At 41.3% G+C, this 18,536-nt stretch overlaps 1 protein-coding gene across 1 annotated transcript in view; it reads right to left on the minus strand.

Moving 5' to 3' along the window:
* The window catches only part of GRAMD4 (GRAM domain containing 4), a 102,334-nt gene that overhangs the window by 30,151 nt on the left and 53,647 nt on the right, over positions 1 to 18,536 (minus strand). The window contains exons 4-7 of the mRNA XM_048501590.1: positions 11,506 to 11,626; positions 3,359 to 3,420; positions 1,188 to 1,320; positions 688 to 713 (exon numbers count right to left, since the gene is read on the minus strand). Coding sequence (XP_048357547.1) covers positions 688 to 713; positions 1,188 to 1,320; positions 3,359 to 3,420; positions 11,506 to 11,626 — 342 coding nt within the window. The remainder of the gene's footprint in view (positions 1 to 687; positions 714 to 1,187; positions 1,321 to 3,358; positions 3,421 to 11,505; positions 11,627 to 18,536) is intronic.

Raw genomic sequence — 18,536 nt, forward strand, 5'->3', positions numbered from 1 at the left:
TTATACTGAATCAGAGCATTGATAAATCAAGATCAGTGTGGGCTATGCAGACTGGCAGCAGCTATTCAGGGTCTCAGGCAGATGTCTTCCACATCACCAGCAGCCTGGTCCTTTTAACTAGAAATATTGGGGATTGAACCCAGGATCTTTTGCAGGCCAAGTAAAGGTTTTACCCCTGAGCTATGGTTCCTACATGCTTCAAAACAACTTTATTTGCCTCTATAGAAAGTTTCTAGCCATAGAATTCACAACAGCTTCCAGGAAGTTCTGACATCAGTAAACATCTGAAATATGAATGTTTAATCACCTATTGGTGCTTAGTGCAGCATATCAATACAAGTACAAAAATGTAAGCTTTTTTTAAGAGTGGAAGGAGATGGAACACCTAGAAAACTATTTTACTATTTTAAGCTGAAGCTGGTTAATTCACAAAGTGCAACATATGGTGCAAAAATTTAATAGAAATTTCTCAATGTTGCCATGTTATGCTAATTCCATTTTAGTTTTCTAATATATTAGATGCTTAAGGTACAGTTTATCTCCCATGCTCACATCATTGCACATTCTGTCGCTTGCCAGTAAGCTAGCAAATTTGTTGGGATTTTATTGTTTATGAGATGCTCTTAAATTCTTTTTGTATATTACAGATGCCCCAAACATTGCATAAATACAGAGTTGGATACTTACTTAATCGTCTCATATTTTCAGTAAGTCTGTAAAATAAGTGATGGGAAATATTAATTTTATTCTTGGAAGAATGAACACTTTTATATTTCTGTATCTGGCACAGACATGGTTCTAAAACAGCACATGTCATATCACATGGTTCTAAAACAGCACATGTCACAAATGGTATGAAATTGTCCTGTGCACAGCTACCAGTAGTAAATCAGGCATAGGACTGACAAAAATAACCTTAATAAAGCATTATGGGTGAGTTGTATGCATGGCACATGAACTGAAGACTACGTTTACAGGCTAGCAATTTTGCATCTTACTTCAATACTTCTATCATACTTATAAACATGCATTATGATTCATTTTATTCCAAACATTGAACAATTCTCTATTCAGAGAAGCAGAATTAGAAAACCTCACCATAGCATTATTTATATGAACAACTATTATTAGAAATGCTTTTTTTTTAGTATTTAGGTAACAAAGATGGATTTTCCAACAGGATTTACCTTCTAGCACTAAGTGGCTCTTCTGTTTCTATGGTGTTTTCTTCTGGCTGAAATCTGAAGTCTTCGATGTATTCCCCAAATCTGTCATAAACCCATTTCTGAACTCTTGAACACATCATGTTGCTACGTTTATCTAATAATCAAAACATACCATGCTGTGATTGCCCCCGAAGACTGGCTTACTGCAACATTACACATGTACTATTTTAAAGTCCACACAGGACTGTCAGATTGCAAGAGGAACAGCACTGATTAAGTATGGAACAATATTCTGGAGAATTAACATCCCCTGAGTCCAGTCACATGATCTATTATAAAAAAGAACTCACATCTGACTGCATTAAGATGCAAATTGTTTACCTACCAATCCATGAATTCCAGAGTCTCATCTGAAGATTACTAGTAGGAGGTTACCAGTAACCTTTAAATTAGGAACCAATGCTGTGATTTAGTATTCTGAACAGAACCCAAAAACCAAGGATGGTAGTAACTATGCTCCATTCGCATCAGATCTTTCATGTTGCTGGGACAACAATGCTTGGCCTGTTCAAGATTTCCAAGGCAAGATAAGTGGAATACAACCACTCCAACTCAATCAATGATTTATATATTTGTGTCCGGGGGTCGCCGCGACGGCCATCGCTTGGACTCCCACTTAGCACAAGAGGGAGTGAGGTCCCAGCCCGAGAGCTGCCAGCCAGAACCCTGGCAGCGTGGCAGAGCAATCACCCCGGAGGCAGCCACAGCTGGGGAGCCGACTGGGAGCCGTCCCAGCTGGACTTCCGGCTAACTTAAACTGAGCCTGGCCTTGCGGAGGCACTGAAAGCGAGGCGGCTCAGCTGCGGCTTGTCAGTCCGGCAGCTGAGCTTGGGGGAGAGGCTGGGAATGCCTCAGAGGCCCTGGCAAGGGTTTATAAGGCGGGGTTAGACAGGCGGGCGAGGATTGGTGCTACGGGTTAGGGGGTTGTGAAAGCCAGGAGTGGGAAGCAAAGCAGAAGGAGGAGACGTGGGAAGAGGGGGCCGGGAGGAGGCGAAGGCTCGGCCCACCGGAGAAGGAAGGGAGAGGGAAGAGAGAGTGAACGGAGGAGAGAAGGAGGAGAGGAATGGAGGAGAGTGGGAGAGAGGCTGGAAGAAGGAAGGCAGGGAGGCTGAACAGGAGCGTCTCCCAGGGGCGGACAGTCAACGGCCCAAAGGGAGGCTGCCCACAGACAGGAGGGAGACTGGTGGTGACCCCCTAGCTGACGGGCAGGGAGCCCGCACCTAGGGTAGAGAGAGTCTACTGGGGGAGGGAGGGTGCTCTCCCACCCCACCTATTAGCACCCTGTGGTTCAGGCAGCTGACTTCATTGGGAGCCCCAAAGACTGGGGCCACTGACGAGGAGACCAACCCCTCGGAAAGGGACGGTGGGACGGTTTGTCAGCCCCAACCACAGGAGAGGGAGGGAGAACGCCACAATTTTCCATGATGTGCAGAGAATCATAAGAATTTTACTCACACTTTCCTTCACAGTATTAGGACAAAGACACCTCGGAACTGTTTTCTGCTACCATAATTAGATATAAACTTGTTGAAGTAACTGAAGCAGACTAGTTCCATGGCATAGCTAGATTCTAAACCACAGGTGTCAAACTTGCGGGCCTCCCGATGTTATGGACTACAGTTCCCATCATCCCCTGCCAGCATCATGCAGCTCACTTACATATAAATAGCTCACTTACATAGGATGAATGAGATTTAGGTGTCTCATAAGCTCTGTTTCAAGCAGAAATTGATCAATTTTACAGAGACAGATTATCAACCTCAGGAAGATCACCCAGCATTGGAATTCAGGAAGTATACAGAAGGGTGATCTCTGTTTCCCCTTTAAGACAAGGGTGAGTTATTGTAAGGAGTCTGATGTCACAAAACAACCACCATATCCCTGGGAGCAATCCAGAATCTACTGATTGAGACACCTTTTTGGAGCTCTAGAGGCCAAACATTCATGGAAATAAGTCTGAGAAGAACTGGACAATATAAGGATTCTCGTCTCATATTTGACTAATGAGGTAATTTGCTTATTGCTGAAAGTACTTTGGCTCACTCACTAGTTGTTGAGCATTTCACACCTCTTTTTTCAGTGAGGAGAAAACCTGAACAAAATCGTTCTGAGGGTTCATCAGGCTCCCCTACCTGTTCCATTGGCTTGTGTCTGTGCTTTCACAGGAAGCGGAGCAGGAGGTGGGTCTTCTGTTCTAAATTAAAAATTTAAAAGATTAGAATAAGCTGCATCAGCTGAACAAAACTAATGCTCTGTTAGTTTTTTGATCCCTAGAGACAAAATTGTAGACAGATATAGAATACATTTGTTTTTTCATGACAACTGAATAATTTTTAAAAGGTATAACTGAGCCAAAAGGGGATAGCCAAAGTTTTCTTTAGCTGCTCAATTATATTTGTCAACATTTTCAGTGGTGTAGATACACAAGTTGCCTCAGGCCAGTAACCAGGTTCCAGGCTAGTAGCAGAACTCGTATCATTGAATGCCTAAAGAGATACAGCAAACATTTTGCTCACTGTCACTTTACCTTCTTCCCTCATAGCAGATATACACACACGAAGCTTCATACAGAGGCAGACCATCTCTAGCCCAGGAATGTCCATTCAGATCCAGCAACAGTTCTGGCAGGGAGAGGCCTCTCTCAACAAGTGCCAGCTGAGCTGCTGGAGATCACTTTACTCATTCAAATACTGCAGGGAAGAATTTGTCAATCTGGGAACACAAAGTTGGTCCCACATGACTATCCTGAGAGTGCAAAAAACATCCCACAAAGAGGGGAAACTCCATGAGGGAAAGAGAAGAGACATGACCAAAAGTTACAGTTCAGAAGATATAGGCAGCTCGGACCACACAAGCAGGAATAACAATTAAGACAGAAGGGAAACATTTAAAATATTGAGAAATTTTTATATTTCTCTAAGAAAATAAATTGTGTTGCATTGCTTATCTTCTTGAACAATGAGTGTTCTGCAGTATGCTTCTTGTATTTTCAGAGCCAGTCCATTCCTTTGCCAAACGCAGTTCTGGTTTGGTAGCTCCTGCTGTACTATTAGCTATTTTCATACACACAAAGATGAAGATGTTGAAATCTCTCTATACTGCAGCCTTCCCACAGTTAACATTCTTGAACCAGAAGACATTTCTAGCAGCAGATAGCACAGCTGAAGAGAAAGACTTGCACTTACAATTGAATCAATTTCTTTCCTACAGGCAGGAGAACAAATCTCATCTCTTTGTTACACCCTTCATTGTTTGATATGTACTCATGTTGGTGTTTGTGGATGTGAACTATGAAGGACTTACCTAAGAGAGCAAACACAACATTTGCTGAGTCAAGCAGCAAACATGCAGACAATGTGTTTCCCTCACAATGTCTGCCTAGATTTGAGAGAAGCTTACAGTACAATCCTAAATGTAGCCTAAAATGCATTAAAATATTGAGCAATTTTTATATTTCACTTTTGGCAAAGGTGTGTCCCACAACCACAGCAAGCAATTCTGGGTAGAACTCTACTTAGAACTGCACTGTTAGTGCCTCCCTATGACCACACTTGGATGCACAGCCTAAACCAGACATTCCACTTTAGGCTAGATATAAATTATACCATCTGTTCATGATGATAACATGGGACATAGCATGGGGTATTAGGGGAGAGATACTGATGCATTTTAGGAGCAACACTGAACTAAGCCAAACCATGCAGGACAACTTGGCACTGTCTAAAGAGGAGGCTTGAATCTATCACCCCACACATCTTTATGTTCTTAATTGATAAAACGCTGTTTCCACTGAGGATGCAGTAACACTAGTTTAGGCTCATTTGCATTTAGTCGCATGGTAATTAAAGTAGCACGAAATGTCATTCAGAGCTGGCCATGAATAGCTAACAACATATAATTTAATACAGCATCAAACTACAGGTTTACATATTTCTATTCAACTCCAACCCACAGAAACACTCAAGAGTCAGTGCCAAGGAATTAGCAAGCATTTTTATTTTTACAACTGGCATCCATGAAACACATATCGAAACCTGACCCCAAGCTGCCTTCAGAGTGTACCAGAGTTCCACTGCAGCTCCTGGGGTGCTGTGCTTTGCTGCAACAGCACTGCAATCTGCTTTTAGAAATCTGTTTGAAAGACCCACTTCACCCATCTCAAAATACTTGAACTTGCCTTGTTCAAGTCACCTCAGCAAATAAATACAGTATGACCAAAACAAGAGCAAAACAAGAGCCTTATGCAACTATTCTGACACAAGTCTTCTGGAGGAGTTAATTGCTTTAATTATATACTATAAACAATAGACAGCTAAACCCAGCAACTACCACCCATTATTGCAACTTTTTAAAAAGCTGTTTACATTTTCAAGAGAAGCTTCATAGGTTATCTAGCAATTTTTCCTAACCTTTCCCCAAAGATATCTGGGACCCATTCTCCTTTCTTTCATTTTCTGTTACGTCCAGACCTACAATCATCCAATGACGAAATTTACACTACTGCAGGAAGAAATTTAATCAAGTTGGATGTTCAATTCAACAAATTCTGGTTAAATGGACTAAAAATATACAATAATACTGAAAACTATACATTTATCTCAAGTAGAGGTTATAGTGTATTGATCTCACCTTCTGTATTAATATGTATTGATCTCACCTTCTGTATTAATATCAGTTGATACATTTTATATTTGGGACTTTCCTTTGAGTGATCATCTACCTCTATGTTCAGTTTTTAAAACTTATATTAAGGAGAGTTTAAATGAGGAGTCTGCAAATTCTTATAATCATATATTCCATCCAGTTTGGACTCTTCATCTTAAGGCCAGTCTCAATGCCTTACTAGAGATGCCGCTTCTATTGTAGAAACAAGGAACATAATTTTAAATACTGAGGAATCTGAAGTGGTAATCACCAAATATGAGAACCTTATAGATAGTTGATTAGATTTCCTTCAGAAAAATGGTAAGGGTTCAAATAGTAGTAATTTTAGAAAAGGATGGTTTGACAAGGAATGTATCAAAGGCAACAAATAATACAAACTCTTTCTAAGTTTTATTGTCAATCTGGATCGGAAGATATATTGCCCTATTTATTTGAAGCTAAACAGAACCTTCAAATGTAAGGAATATGCTGATCGTCAATGGCATCTACTTATTCAGGCCTCCGTTACTAATAATAATATTAAGCATTTCTGGGCTTTGATTAATAGAACAGCATTTGCACATAGTACTTTTCTTATCTCTGTGCCTCTGGACACATGGTTTAATTATTTTCTAATCTTTTAGGCCAAAATGTAAATGAGATGTATAATCTTAAGATAGATCTTACGGAGTGCCCTAAATGGCCACCAGTTGATCCTGTGGAAATTGCTACCATTGCTAATGATCTGAAAACAAGCAAGACGCCTGGTGTAGATATTATAACAGCTGAAATTGTTATGGCCAAGAGAGAGTGGTGGGCTCCACTTCTGGCAGCTTTGTTTATACAAATTAATAAGTCCAGTATAATGCCAGAATTATGGCGCTCCTCCATAGTCGTGCCAGTGTACAAGAAAGGGGATGTTAATGATCCGGCAAATTATCGTCTGATAAGTCCCCTTGTAGTTGTAAAGTAAGATTTATGCTAAATTGCTCCTTGCCAAATTACAAACATAGCCAGATCAGGAAAAGTTTTTAGGACCTGAGCAAACTGGATTCTGCAAGGGCAAGACAACATTAGATCATGCCCTTGAATTATTACATTTAATTAACAAATATATGACTCAGGGTTCAAGGAAACTGTACATGGCCTTTCTTGACTTGAGGGGAGACTCATTGCCGAGAAACCTTTTATGGGAGAAGTTACTTGCACTGGGGATAGATAAGAGACTTCTGTTCTTGATCAAGAAACTTTATACTGGAACGAGATGTCAGGTTAAATGCTTGTGCGTGAGTCTAACTAAGAATATACCCACTTTCAAAGAAGTCAAGCAGAGTTGTGTTTTAAAACCTACTTTATTTAATATCTTTATAAATGATCTCACCCCGGCTCTTTCTAAGGTAAATGGCTATGCCCCCAAGCTTGGTCCAATTCATCTTCCAGTCACGTTGTATGAAGATAATACTATATTGCTCTCTTGTACCAAAGTGGGACTTACGAACTTATTAAGGAGATGTATGGAGTAAGCTTGAGCGATACCAAACAAATTTGGTAAAATTTGGATTCGGCTTGATTCAACTGTAAAATTATAATTATAGCCGAATCAGCTGAATTCCTGTTTTGGTATACCCAAATATAGTCAGATATACCAAAAAATTCAGTTTCGTTTGATTTTTTATTTTTTTAGTGTTTTTTCGGTTTTTGGGCTGTAGGGTGCACAGTGTTAATCTAGCAGCACCGAAATTTCAGGGTACTCTTCAGGAGACTCTCCTGATGATACTATCCAGGTTTGGTGAAGTTTGGTCCAGGGGGTCCAATGTTATGGACCCCCAAAAGGGGTGCCCCAATTCCCCATTGTTTCGAATGAGAGTTATTAGGAGATGGATGCTACCCTTTTGAGGGGCCATAAAATTGCACCTCCTGAACCAAACTTCACCAAACCTGGGTGGTATCATCAAGAGCGTCTCCTAAAGATACCCTGAATGTTTGGTGCCTCTACCTTTAAAAATGTGCACCCTACAGACAACCCCAGAAATTCCCCATTGGCTACAATGGAGCCAGGTAAGATCAGAGAATCTGCCAGGCTCATCAGCAAGTTCTATGGTAGGAAAATGTAATTTTTTTTCCCACCATAGTCTTCAATGGGGCTTGCTATTGTCCACCACCTACTCTTCCTGGGAGGCTATAAAAAAGAAAGGGAAGTCTTCCCTTCCTATTTCCCCTTCCATCTACCTCTCTGCCCTTCTTCCCCCATGGCTGGTCAGGGCTGCCTCCTCGCATCTCCCATCCCGGCTTTCCCTAAATCCATGCTCAGCCTTGCTTCTGACCATGCTTCACCCTGCTCCTGCCTGGCTCCCAGCTGCCACCCTCTGTAGGGTTACCAGCTCCCAGTTTGGAAATACTTGGAGATTTTGGGGGTGGAGCCTAGGAAGGGCAGGGTTTGGGGAGGGACTTCAATGCAGTATAATGCCATACTGTTTCTGGGCCCCTAAAATGCCATTGTTGTTAAAAACAGTGGACTCAAATCTGGAGAATTGAGTCCATTCCACCTCTCCTTCACATGGATCCTGTTGAGTGACCTTGGGCCAGTCATAGTTCTCTCCAGATTCTCTCAGCTCACATGAAAGAAGGCAATGGCAAATCAACTCTGAATCTTTCTTGCCTTGAAAACTCTAGGATGACTATAAGGCAGCTGCGACTTGACTGCACTTTACACACACAGAGAGAGAAAATGTATCAATATAGAAGGATGTAGCACCTCCATCTTCTTTCAGTAAAGTGATGGCATGTTCTTGAGCCCAGCCTAGTACTGTAGCAGAGAAAGTGTTTCTTGAGCCAGAAGCCACCTTAGGAAAGCTCTTGGGGTGCAGCTGGGTTTACTTGTGGCAAACACATTTCCTGTGCAAGCCACCATACATGATTTTGGCTCTAATGGATATACATAGCAAGTTTATGGTCAACAGAGCTCATGTATGCCAAGGCATGTCAGAAACAGCCAAATCTTTAGCATGGGAGAAAGAACTCTAAGAAGTAGCAGAGTGAAAATTGGGAGCTATCTGGGAAGAAAGCAAAACTGCAAAAGGCTTCACTGAGTTAGCTTCAGTCTTCCCATTCCACATTACTCTGTGGCATGTGAGAACTGCCAAATGTATGTGGTTTAAATCGGATACCCCAAAACTGCATTACGACATGCTAATATCACAATGTGCTGTAAGGTGAGTGTGTTACCAAATATGAACGCACATGAGTTGGTCCATCAAAGTCCATATTGTCTGAGACTGGCCATGACCTTCTGGGGTCTTTCACATCACTGCCACACCTAGTCCTTTCAAGTGGAGATGCTGGGGACTAAACCCAGTGACCTTCTCATGCTGAGCAGATGCTCTGCTGCTGAGCCATGTTCCTTCCCACTGGGTAGCTCTTGCTACAGTTGCATGATTACTTTCCTAAAGCAACAGCTTTAGTATGGAGTTTAGTGATACCAAAATTTTGTGATACTAACATTGAAATTAATTATTTTAAATAAAAAAATCTTGTATTTTCTAAACAGTTGAAAAAGATGTAACTGGCAAATCAACAACAACAATTTAGAGCAAGTTAAACAATTCAAGTATTTAGGTATCACCTTCAGCTACAATCTGACTTGGAACGTGCATTGTAACTCTGCTCTTACTATTGCTGCTAATAGCACCAATGCAATTTTGTGTTGTTGTTTTTATAGTGCTGGGAACTAATATATACTGGCTGCATTGAAGGTATTAAATGCTAAGGTTGGTTGGTTGGTCAACAGATGTTATATGGGACCCTATATGGATAGGACCTATGAACCGTTCAATGAACAAGTTGCAGTCTACATTTTTTCACAAAATAACGGGCTTCCCTAATTGTGTTGCATATGCAGCTTTATGTTTAGAACTAGAGAAAAATTTATTTGAGACAATGGCCTGACTAAGGACTTTTAAATATTGGCTTAGAATTTACTACCAGCAGAATTCTCCCAGCCTTGTTCAAAGGATGTTGATGAATAATAAATTCCCATGTTGGAGTAATCTGATTGAAGACAAAATCAAAATGATGTGGGTCGCAATGGATTCCTTATATGAACTCTCTTGTGATGAAGCATATAAATATCTAAAAATGAGACTTTGCCAATGGGAGTTCCAGGCTCTGATGAGAGGAGCTGGGAAAACCTGTTCACCCCTAAATTTATTAATCCCACATGAACAAGGACAGATGGCCAATTATCTAATGAACATGTATAATCCCAAAAAGAGACGGGCACTTGCGCTAGCAAGATTTAATATAATGCCCTCAGCTTTACTACGTGGCAGATATTTAAAAAAATGGATAGGGCTGAGAGAATTTATCCCGTGTAATCAGGGACAAGTGGAGACTATAACTCATATTTTCTTTCATTGTCCCAGATTTGTCGAAGTTCGAGAACAATATGCCACAGTTATTCCATTCAGGAGGATTCAGCTGATATACTGGCAATCCTATCTTTATTGAATAATTGTGATCTTATGTTTTGTGAAGTGATTGCAAAATTTTTAACAAAGCTGATGGAGCTAATAGTAGTATTGTACTTATGAGTACTGTACTAATTGTATTTTTTCTCTTATATGTATTTTTATATAGATTTTATTTGTTAGTTTCAGTATGCCAGTAAAGGCTTTGAAATGAAATAGCTCACAGCCTGTAAAATACAGTGGAGACAGAATGCAATTTACACTAGACAAATGGTTACTCAAATCCTTTCAAATCATGTAGACATTTGTTTCATTGGAAAAGTGCATCCCAGAGCAGATGCTATACTAAGTGCTAAGAAATCCCACAGCACCTTAGTAGAAAGGCCTATAAAATTAACACCATGGTGCTTTCAGTATTAAATATAAGATTCTGAGTATGACAAATAGAAGAATCATAAAAGGAAGAATGTTTTCTACTTCCACTGGCTTTTTAAAAAACTGACCCATAGTTTCTCCTTTCCACATAAATGCACTTTGGCAACTTTTAAGAGCTATAAGTACTCCAACTGCTCCCAATTAGAGAGATCAAGCACTGTGATCACGCAGTTATGAGAGGCTGATTTTCTCGTGCCAGCGAAGTTGAGGGATGTCTAAAAAAAACAACCCTGTAAATGCTGAAATGCTTCAATATCAATGTACCAGTCTTACAAGGCTGCTTGAAGTACTTACAACACCATTCATTTTGATGTTTTTTTTCCTAGAACAATATTGAGTCAAACTTCACTCTCTAGTGAAAGAACACCAGTGAACACTCTGCCTGAATCTGGATTATGTATTTTTGTGTTTTTTTATGAACTGAAAAAGTTGGCTGGAGCCATGCCAAGCATAACTAGTCAAGAGGGAGGTGGCATTTATGTAGAAGAGCAGGACAGTAAGGAGCAAACAAGATATTCATCACAAAGATGATGTATCCCAGCTTTTGAACACAGCCAAGAACTGCATTACTTCAAACCAGGTTTTCAACAACTAATTCCACATTTCATTCACATTTCACTCACAGGGATATCAGGTTTTATTACTCATCATGTCACTGACTCAGTGCATCTAGAGAGCAGACTGTCCTCTAGAACATTAGTCACACTACAGCTTGTATAGTGGATTTCCCTTACCTTGTTTTGAGTATTTCATTGACTTTTTGTTCCAGTTCTATCCTCCTCTGACGTTCTTTTTCTAGTTCTTGTTTCAATGTTTCAGCATTTGTTTCTTCTCTAAGCTTCCTGAGCTCCTCCTCTATTAAGAAAGGAAGATTATTTTGATTTTGCCACATCGAACAAAAGCCAAAAAGGAACTTAAATTACCACACATATACACACACTGGGACTGTAGCTGTGAAGTCAGGCATGGGTCTTGGAGCTCACGTGCACCACTGGGAAGTAGACCAAACTGGGGAAGGGAAGGAACCAGGATGTTCCCTGACATTCAAATTTGCTTTACCATGCAAGTTCCTACTCAGAGCACATGGCTTATGCTATGATAAATACTCCATATATCCACAACTTAGGTAGGGCCAATAATTGAAGCAGTGGTGTACAAGGGTAATATTACTATTCGTTGTCACCTAAAGATAATTTCAGTGAAGTAATGTCAAGCAATTGATTCAGCCCTACCTATTTTTGTCAAGAAGTCCTCTTATGCCACACAGTAGCTGAAACTACAGCCATGTTGCAATAATGAAAGCTGACACCCTTTCCAAGTGATCCATTCCGCCCACAGCATTGACATTGAAAGAGGAGAGCCCACACCTTTCACAAGGAGCAAAGCTATTGCTTTCCACATTTTGGGAGACATAATTACTGCTAAGCCACAAAAAGAGCCACAGCCTTCTTCTCTTCAGCTACTACCAAAGTGAGATATTACCTGCTTGGCTGTTCAGTTGCAGCATATTGTAAGAGTGCAACAAAATATTAACTAGTAGTCATTATGCATGAGATGGTGGGCTCCAATTTATACCTCAAACCTTGAGAAGCAGCCGTCATAATAATAATTAAATAAATAAATGTTTATTTTATTTATTATTTTTCAAATTTATATCCCCTCTCTTCCACAGTAAATGCAGCTCAAGATAGCTAACAACAATGTGAACAAACATGATTAAAACAAGTTAAATACCATATGACAGTTAACAATAAAGGATAATGTAATTTAAAACCAAAATAAATAAATGATCAATCAGTATACAAGTCTACAAATACCAGTATCAAAACCTGAAAGCCCCCTCCCCAAATACTGCTGTGTAGGTTGTCATTCTTGACAACATGGCATCTGAGGTGCAACACAGCAGTGAAGAAGAACAATGTGAAATGGTTCAACAGAGGCCGTGTGACTGCAACCCATTGATCAGGACCCTCAGGTGTGTCACACAGCATCACACTGGCTAAGTCATGAGCTTCTACAGAATTATTCTTACCCAACCTACTTGGCTGTTAAGAGGGTTGGTTTTATTTAAATCAAATTGTTTTACCGGTGAATCACGATTTAAATTGCTAGTCAGTAAGACTAAATTTAAATCATGATTCTCATAAACGGCACTTCTTACGATGTTGTTTATTCAAGTCACTTTGTTGCAATGTTTGCATTTTGGACACATGCCTTCCTTACCAATAGGTAGAGCAATTTCATTAAAATATTCCCAATCTGGGTCACTTTTACAGATTTCTACCATTATCAGTTTTCTCCCAAAGTAATCTTATAGAAATCTCTGGAAGAACATGATACTGATAAATGGAATTCATTTACCAAAAACGTAAAGGAGCAGCAGTGGCGTAGGAGATTAAGAGCTTGTGTATCTAATCTGGAGGAACCGGGTTTGATTCCCTGCTCTGCCACCTGAGCTGTGGAGGCTTATCCGGGGAATCAGATTAGCCTGTACACTCCCACACATGCCAGCTGGGGCTAGTCACAGCTTCTCAAAGGTCTCTCAGCCCCACCTACCTCACAGGGTGTTTGTTGTGAGGGGGGAAGGGCAAGGAGCTTGTAAGCCCCTTTGAGTCTCCTACAGGAGAGAAAGGGGGGATATAAATCCAAACTCCTCTTCTTCTTCTACATGAAAATACAGCCTCATGCTACATAATTAAAAACTAAACATTATGTCCTGATGAATAACCTTTGGAGTATAATGTGTCTTAAATAGGCAACTATATTTAAATAGGTTTTTCCTCAAAAAAATCTGATTTAAATTTTAAAAATCCAACTTGTAATTGTTTTTAATCACTGATTTTTATTCACCCTGGTTGTTAGTACACATGTGCAGAGAACAAAGGCACAATGCCTTTAGCCTCTATCACGATTTAACATCTGACTTGTTCCTTTCTCTGGCACACCACCTCATGCGTAGCTTGTGATTCTTGTTCCCAGCTCTCTTGTTCTACCCACTATTGTTAAATCCAGTTTTAGGATTTAGAGATTCAGGAATCCAAATTGAAGACTTCAAAAATTACTGATTTTGGAGACAAGTGCTAGATGAAATCAACACTAAAAATCAACACCCTTTCTCTTTTATCAGTGTTCCTTTCTTAGCTTGTCCCTGCATCCTTCTCCTATTATTTCCCATCTTCACTTCACAAAATGATGTTAATCAGAAACAAAGTCTGCTGGTAAGTTACTGGTCAGATCACTTTTCTCCACGAATGGAAAGTAAATATTCACGCTGTATGAGAGCTAAAGTATGTAGCCAATTTCAGCTTCAGGCAGTTCTAAGGCATGAAGTAAGTGGGAAATATTATTTAAATGAATGAGTGATAACGACTGGGGCAATTAGTCAATCCCTGGGCTCAAGCCATAAAGTAAAAAAAATGAGTGACACTATTGATATTGAGCACTTTCACATACACTGAATAATGCACTTTCATTGCACTTTTGCAATCGTTTGCAAGCAATATTATTTCATACAGTAAAATCCAGTTGCAAAGTATGCTTGAAGTGAATTGAAAGTATGTGAAATCAGCTGACAACAATGTTGTACCCTTCTAAGCAGACTTAGAATTGTATGGCTCTAATTTAGGATTGTTCTGGAAGCAATTTTCCATACAATTCTTTCTTTTAAAAAAGCAACTCAGAGGGCCACAATTTCAATTTTAATACTCGGTTTGGACTGAAATCTAAACCTCATTATCTCAGAAACAGAAATTTACTGTAGCTGAAACCTTATAAAAAATTAATTGCTTTTTATACCTGCTGCTCACAGTTCCAGAGAACCCCAATTCCATCACTTAAGAATGCAGCAATGGTGCAGCAGAAACACACTGGGAATTTTGTGACATCAAGTATGAATAACTGAGTGGACTGCTAACAGAATCAATGCCCTGTATCTTCAGATCTGAGAATTACTGGCATTAGAAAGGTCCCCAACGTTCCTTACATAGCAACTTCCGAATAGGCAAGCAAATCCTTCAGCAGTTATAACCCTTTTCAACAAAAAGGCGGTCTAGCATGTGGCAGATGAAGTTACAATTCCACTTAGTTATTTCTGTTGAAAAGAGTATCGCAGCAGACACAAATACAACATGGAAGAGTACAGCTGATCAGAAGGGATATAAAGAGATGTAAGCCATCTGTTTCCATAAGGGAGCCTACAGACAGGAGTTTTAAATGCCAAACTGTAAATTGTGCTACCCAGAAAACACACACTACTGCATCTTAGCGTCACAGAAAATTATTAGCTTCAAAATATCAACACACTCGACACATACAGTAACATAAAACCCAACACCAAAGCAAGAAGAACTGGTATGTTATCAGCTGTAAAGGTCATCTTTGTTGGATATGCTCCAGTATTAGAAGCTACACACTCCAGCATTTATGTAGAGAAAAGCCCTTAAAAGGTGTAGTGGATTGTCATGAGCAGAAAGATCATCTGATTTGAATTCTCCACTAATCATGAAAAAAAAAAAAGCTTTTATTACTAACATGGCACCAAAATAATTACTGCAATACTATTGTATATAAACACAGGATAACTTAAAGGAATTCTGCATTTCTTTCTGCTACATTCCCACCTTCATAAACCTATATGTCTAATCACTGCACAAACCATTCAGTAGAGTAAAAGAGGCAGACAGAGCTGAATTCATGCAAATGCTATGCAGCCTCTTCAACTTGACATAACTTAACCTAGTCCTGGAGACTACAGCCTTTCATAAAAGAACCGTGAGTACTAAATACATTAAACAACTGACAATAACTTGCTTCACCTCTAATGAAGTAATCATCTGCATTATTTGTGCACAGGATGAGGCTCAAAGATGAGATCAGACAAGTTCTATTTTCCAAACATACACCATTTAAATATAGAATATGGCGGGGGGGGGGGGGGGCAGTTAATTGTATATTGGTGGTTGAATTTGACGCACGCCCTTAAGAAATCTAAGTATGTCTGGGTGTTTGGAGGCATTGACACCTTGTAGACGAATCCAGACGGTGGATAATGCAGCCATCTGTCTTTTGAGGGTTGCGCTTCTGAGACCTCTTTCCGATCCCTCTTGTAGGAATGCTGGGCCTTGAGAGACCTTAGGACGGATGGGGTCGGTATGGTGGTTGTTTGCCCACCTTACAAAAGATTTCCATGAAGAGTCGCAGATGTGGAGGGTGGATGGTCGACGAGAGGCAATGATGGTGTCAATCACCTTTTGGGAGTTTCCCTTCTTTTCTAACACCGCGCGTTCAAGTGCCATGCGGTTAAGCAGAACCACTCAGGATTTCGATGAAGGATTGGGCCTTGAGACAGAATGTCTGGAGGTGTTGGCAGTCGAAGAGGTGGAGTATCAGACAGCTGCAGAATGGATGAGAACCATGGTCTTCTCGGCCACCAGGGGGCAACCAGGATGACCTCCGCCTCCTCTTTCCAGATCTTCCTCAGAAGGGTACCGGCAGGAAGGCATATAGCAGACCCGGAGGCCAAGGAGTGGTCAATGCATCGGTGGCCGCTGCACTGGGATGATGATATCTGGTAAAGAATGTCGGTAGTTGATTATTTTTCTCTGATGCAAAGAGATCTATCTGGGCAGTCCCGAACTGTTGGCTTATCTGGAGGAATATTGATGGATGAAGTTTCCACTCCGCTTCCATAATAGTTTGTCGGCTCAACCAGTCAGCTTCGATGTTGAGGTTTCCCCTGATGTGTTCTGCTGACAGTGACTTGAGATGTATCTCTGCCCAGGACAGGATGTTGATGGCTTCCTGATGTAACTGGAGAGATCTCGAACCCCCTTGGTTGTTGAGATGTGCTTTAACTGCAATGTTGTCCATTCTCACCAGCACATGATGGCCGTGGATGTAGCGCTGGAATTTCTGAAGAGCTAAACGAATGGCCATCATCTCCAGAAGGTTGATGGGAACATGTGTCTGGGCATGGGTCCAGATTCCTTGAGCTATGTTGTCCTGGAGAGAGGCTCCCCAGCCTCGAAGGCTGGCATCTGTGAATATCTGCATTCTGTCGTCATGAAGGTATACTTTGCCTGTTGACAGGTTCTTGAGGTGTGACCACCAGGTGAGCCTCTGTTTGACCTGTGTCGGAATGACTACCGTTTTGTCCCTTTTTTGCATAATATGCCATTGATAGGGTCTCAGGAACCTCTGGAGGGCTCACGCGTGGAATCGTCCCCACTGTAGCATATCTATTACAGATATGAAGAGACCCATCAACTTGGCTAGTTGCAGAAGTGACACCTTCTTGGCTTTCATGAAGGATGTTGATAGTCTCTGTATCCTGAGGGCCTTCGTGTGAGGGATGAAGAGTGCGTTGTTTCGAGTGTCTATTATGGCCCCCAGATGATCCATGCGCGTCGCGGGTAAGAGCAAACTTTTTTGCAAGGTGACTAAGAAACCGTGAAAGGCAAGCGTTTCCATCACCAACTGCACCCTCACCCCCACCTTTTCCCTGGAGACCAACCGGACTAAGATGTCGTACAGGTAAGGGTGGATGTGAATGCCCTGTTCTCTTAGGGCTGTAATGGGCGCTAGAAGTACCTTGGTGAACACTAGTGGAGCTGTGGCAAGGCCGAATGGAACTGCCCTGTACTGAAAGTGTTCTTCTCCCACCGTGAACCTCAGGAAACACCGGTGTCGTGGATTGATCGGGATATGTAGGTACGTCTCGGTGAGGTCTAACGAAGTTAGATGGTCCCCTGGCTGAAGATTTTCCACGATGGACCTGAGGGTCTCCATTTTGAATCAGCGCAGGTGGATGGCTTTGTTCACGTACCGTAGATTTAGGATGGCTCGCCACTCTCCATTCTTCTTGGGCACTGTAAAGAAGTGGGAGTAAACTCCGCAAAAACGTTCTGAATGTGGCACCTGCTCTATTGGCTGGATCTGGAGTAGGTGATGAATTGCCTCCTGTGTTCTCAGTCTCTTTAGCGGGTTGCGCAGGATGGAGGAGGTTTTGGGATTTGGGATTCTGAAAAACTCTATGAGGTAGCCGGTGATGACCACCTCTTGGGTCCATTGGTCGACATAATTGCCTGTCCAGGAATGATGAAATTTCTGCAGGCAGCCGACGACCGGGATGCCGTGATGGTCAGGATTTGGCAGGGCGGTCGGGCTGGAAGGGTTTGCTACCCCTGCCTTGTCTGAAGTTGGAGGTATGAAAGGAAGAATTATTATTGGAATAGTTGTTTATGGGGCGCTTGCGAAAGGAGTTGGATGTAGACCAACATCTGCCATCCCTGGGAGCACGTACTAGTGTATGCTGTGATCTGAATGTGGTGTAGGATTTGAAGGAGGACCCTTGATCTGTCCTAACATACCTGGGCATGGTTTTCTTATTCCCTTTGGACTCAACCAGCACTGAATCTAATTCCTTACTGAATAGACATGTTCCATGATAGTCATAGGTTGCAACTACTTGCTTAAACTGAAAGTCGGCCTGCCATGACCTGAGCCATGCTTGTTTCCTGACCACTACTCCCAGGCCTATTATGCGGGACACCAGGATGAGTGCATTGAAGGTGGAATCAGCCCAAAACAAAACGGCCGACAACATTCTTTCTATGCCCTCTCTGATCCCTATATGTTCTGGGGGGATGATGGACAGGATCCATCTGGCCCATATGATGGTGGCTCTAGCCATGGTGGCGGAAGGCGCCAGGGCTCTTAAAGCTAGCGCTAAGCTGTCATGCATTCTTTTAAGAATGACCTCCCCCTT

The sequence above is a fragment of the Sphaerodactylus townsendi genome, linkage group LG06, assembly GCF_021028975.2.
Source record: "Sphaerodactylus townsendi isolate TG3544 linkage group LG06, MPM_Stown_v2.3, whole genome shotgun sequence".
NCBI lineage: Eukaryota > Metazoa > Chordata > Lepidosauria > Squamata > Sphaerodactylidae > Sphaerodactylus > Sphaerodactylus townsendi.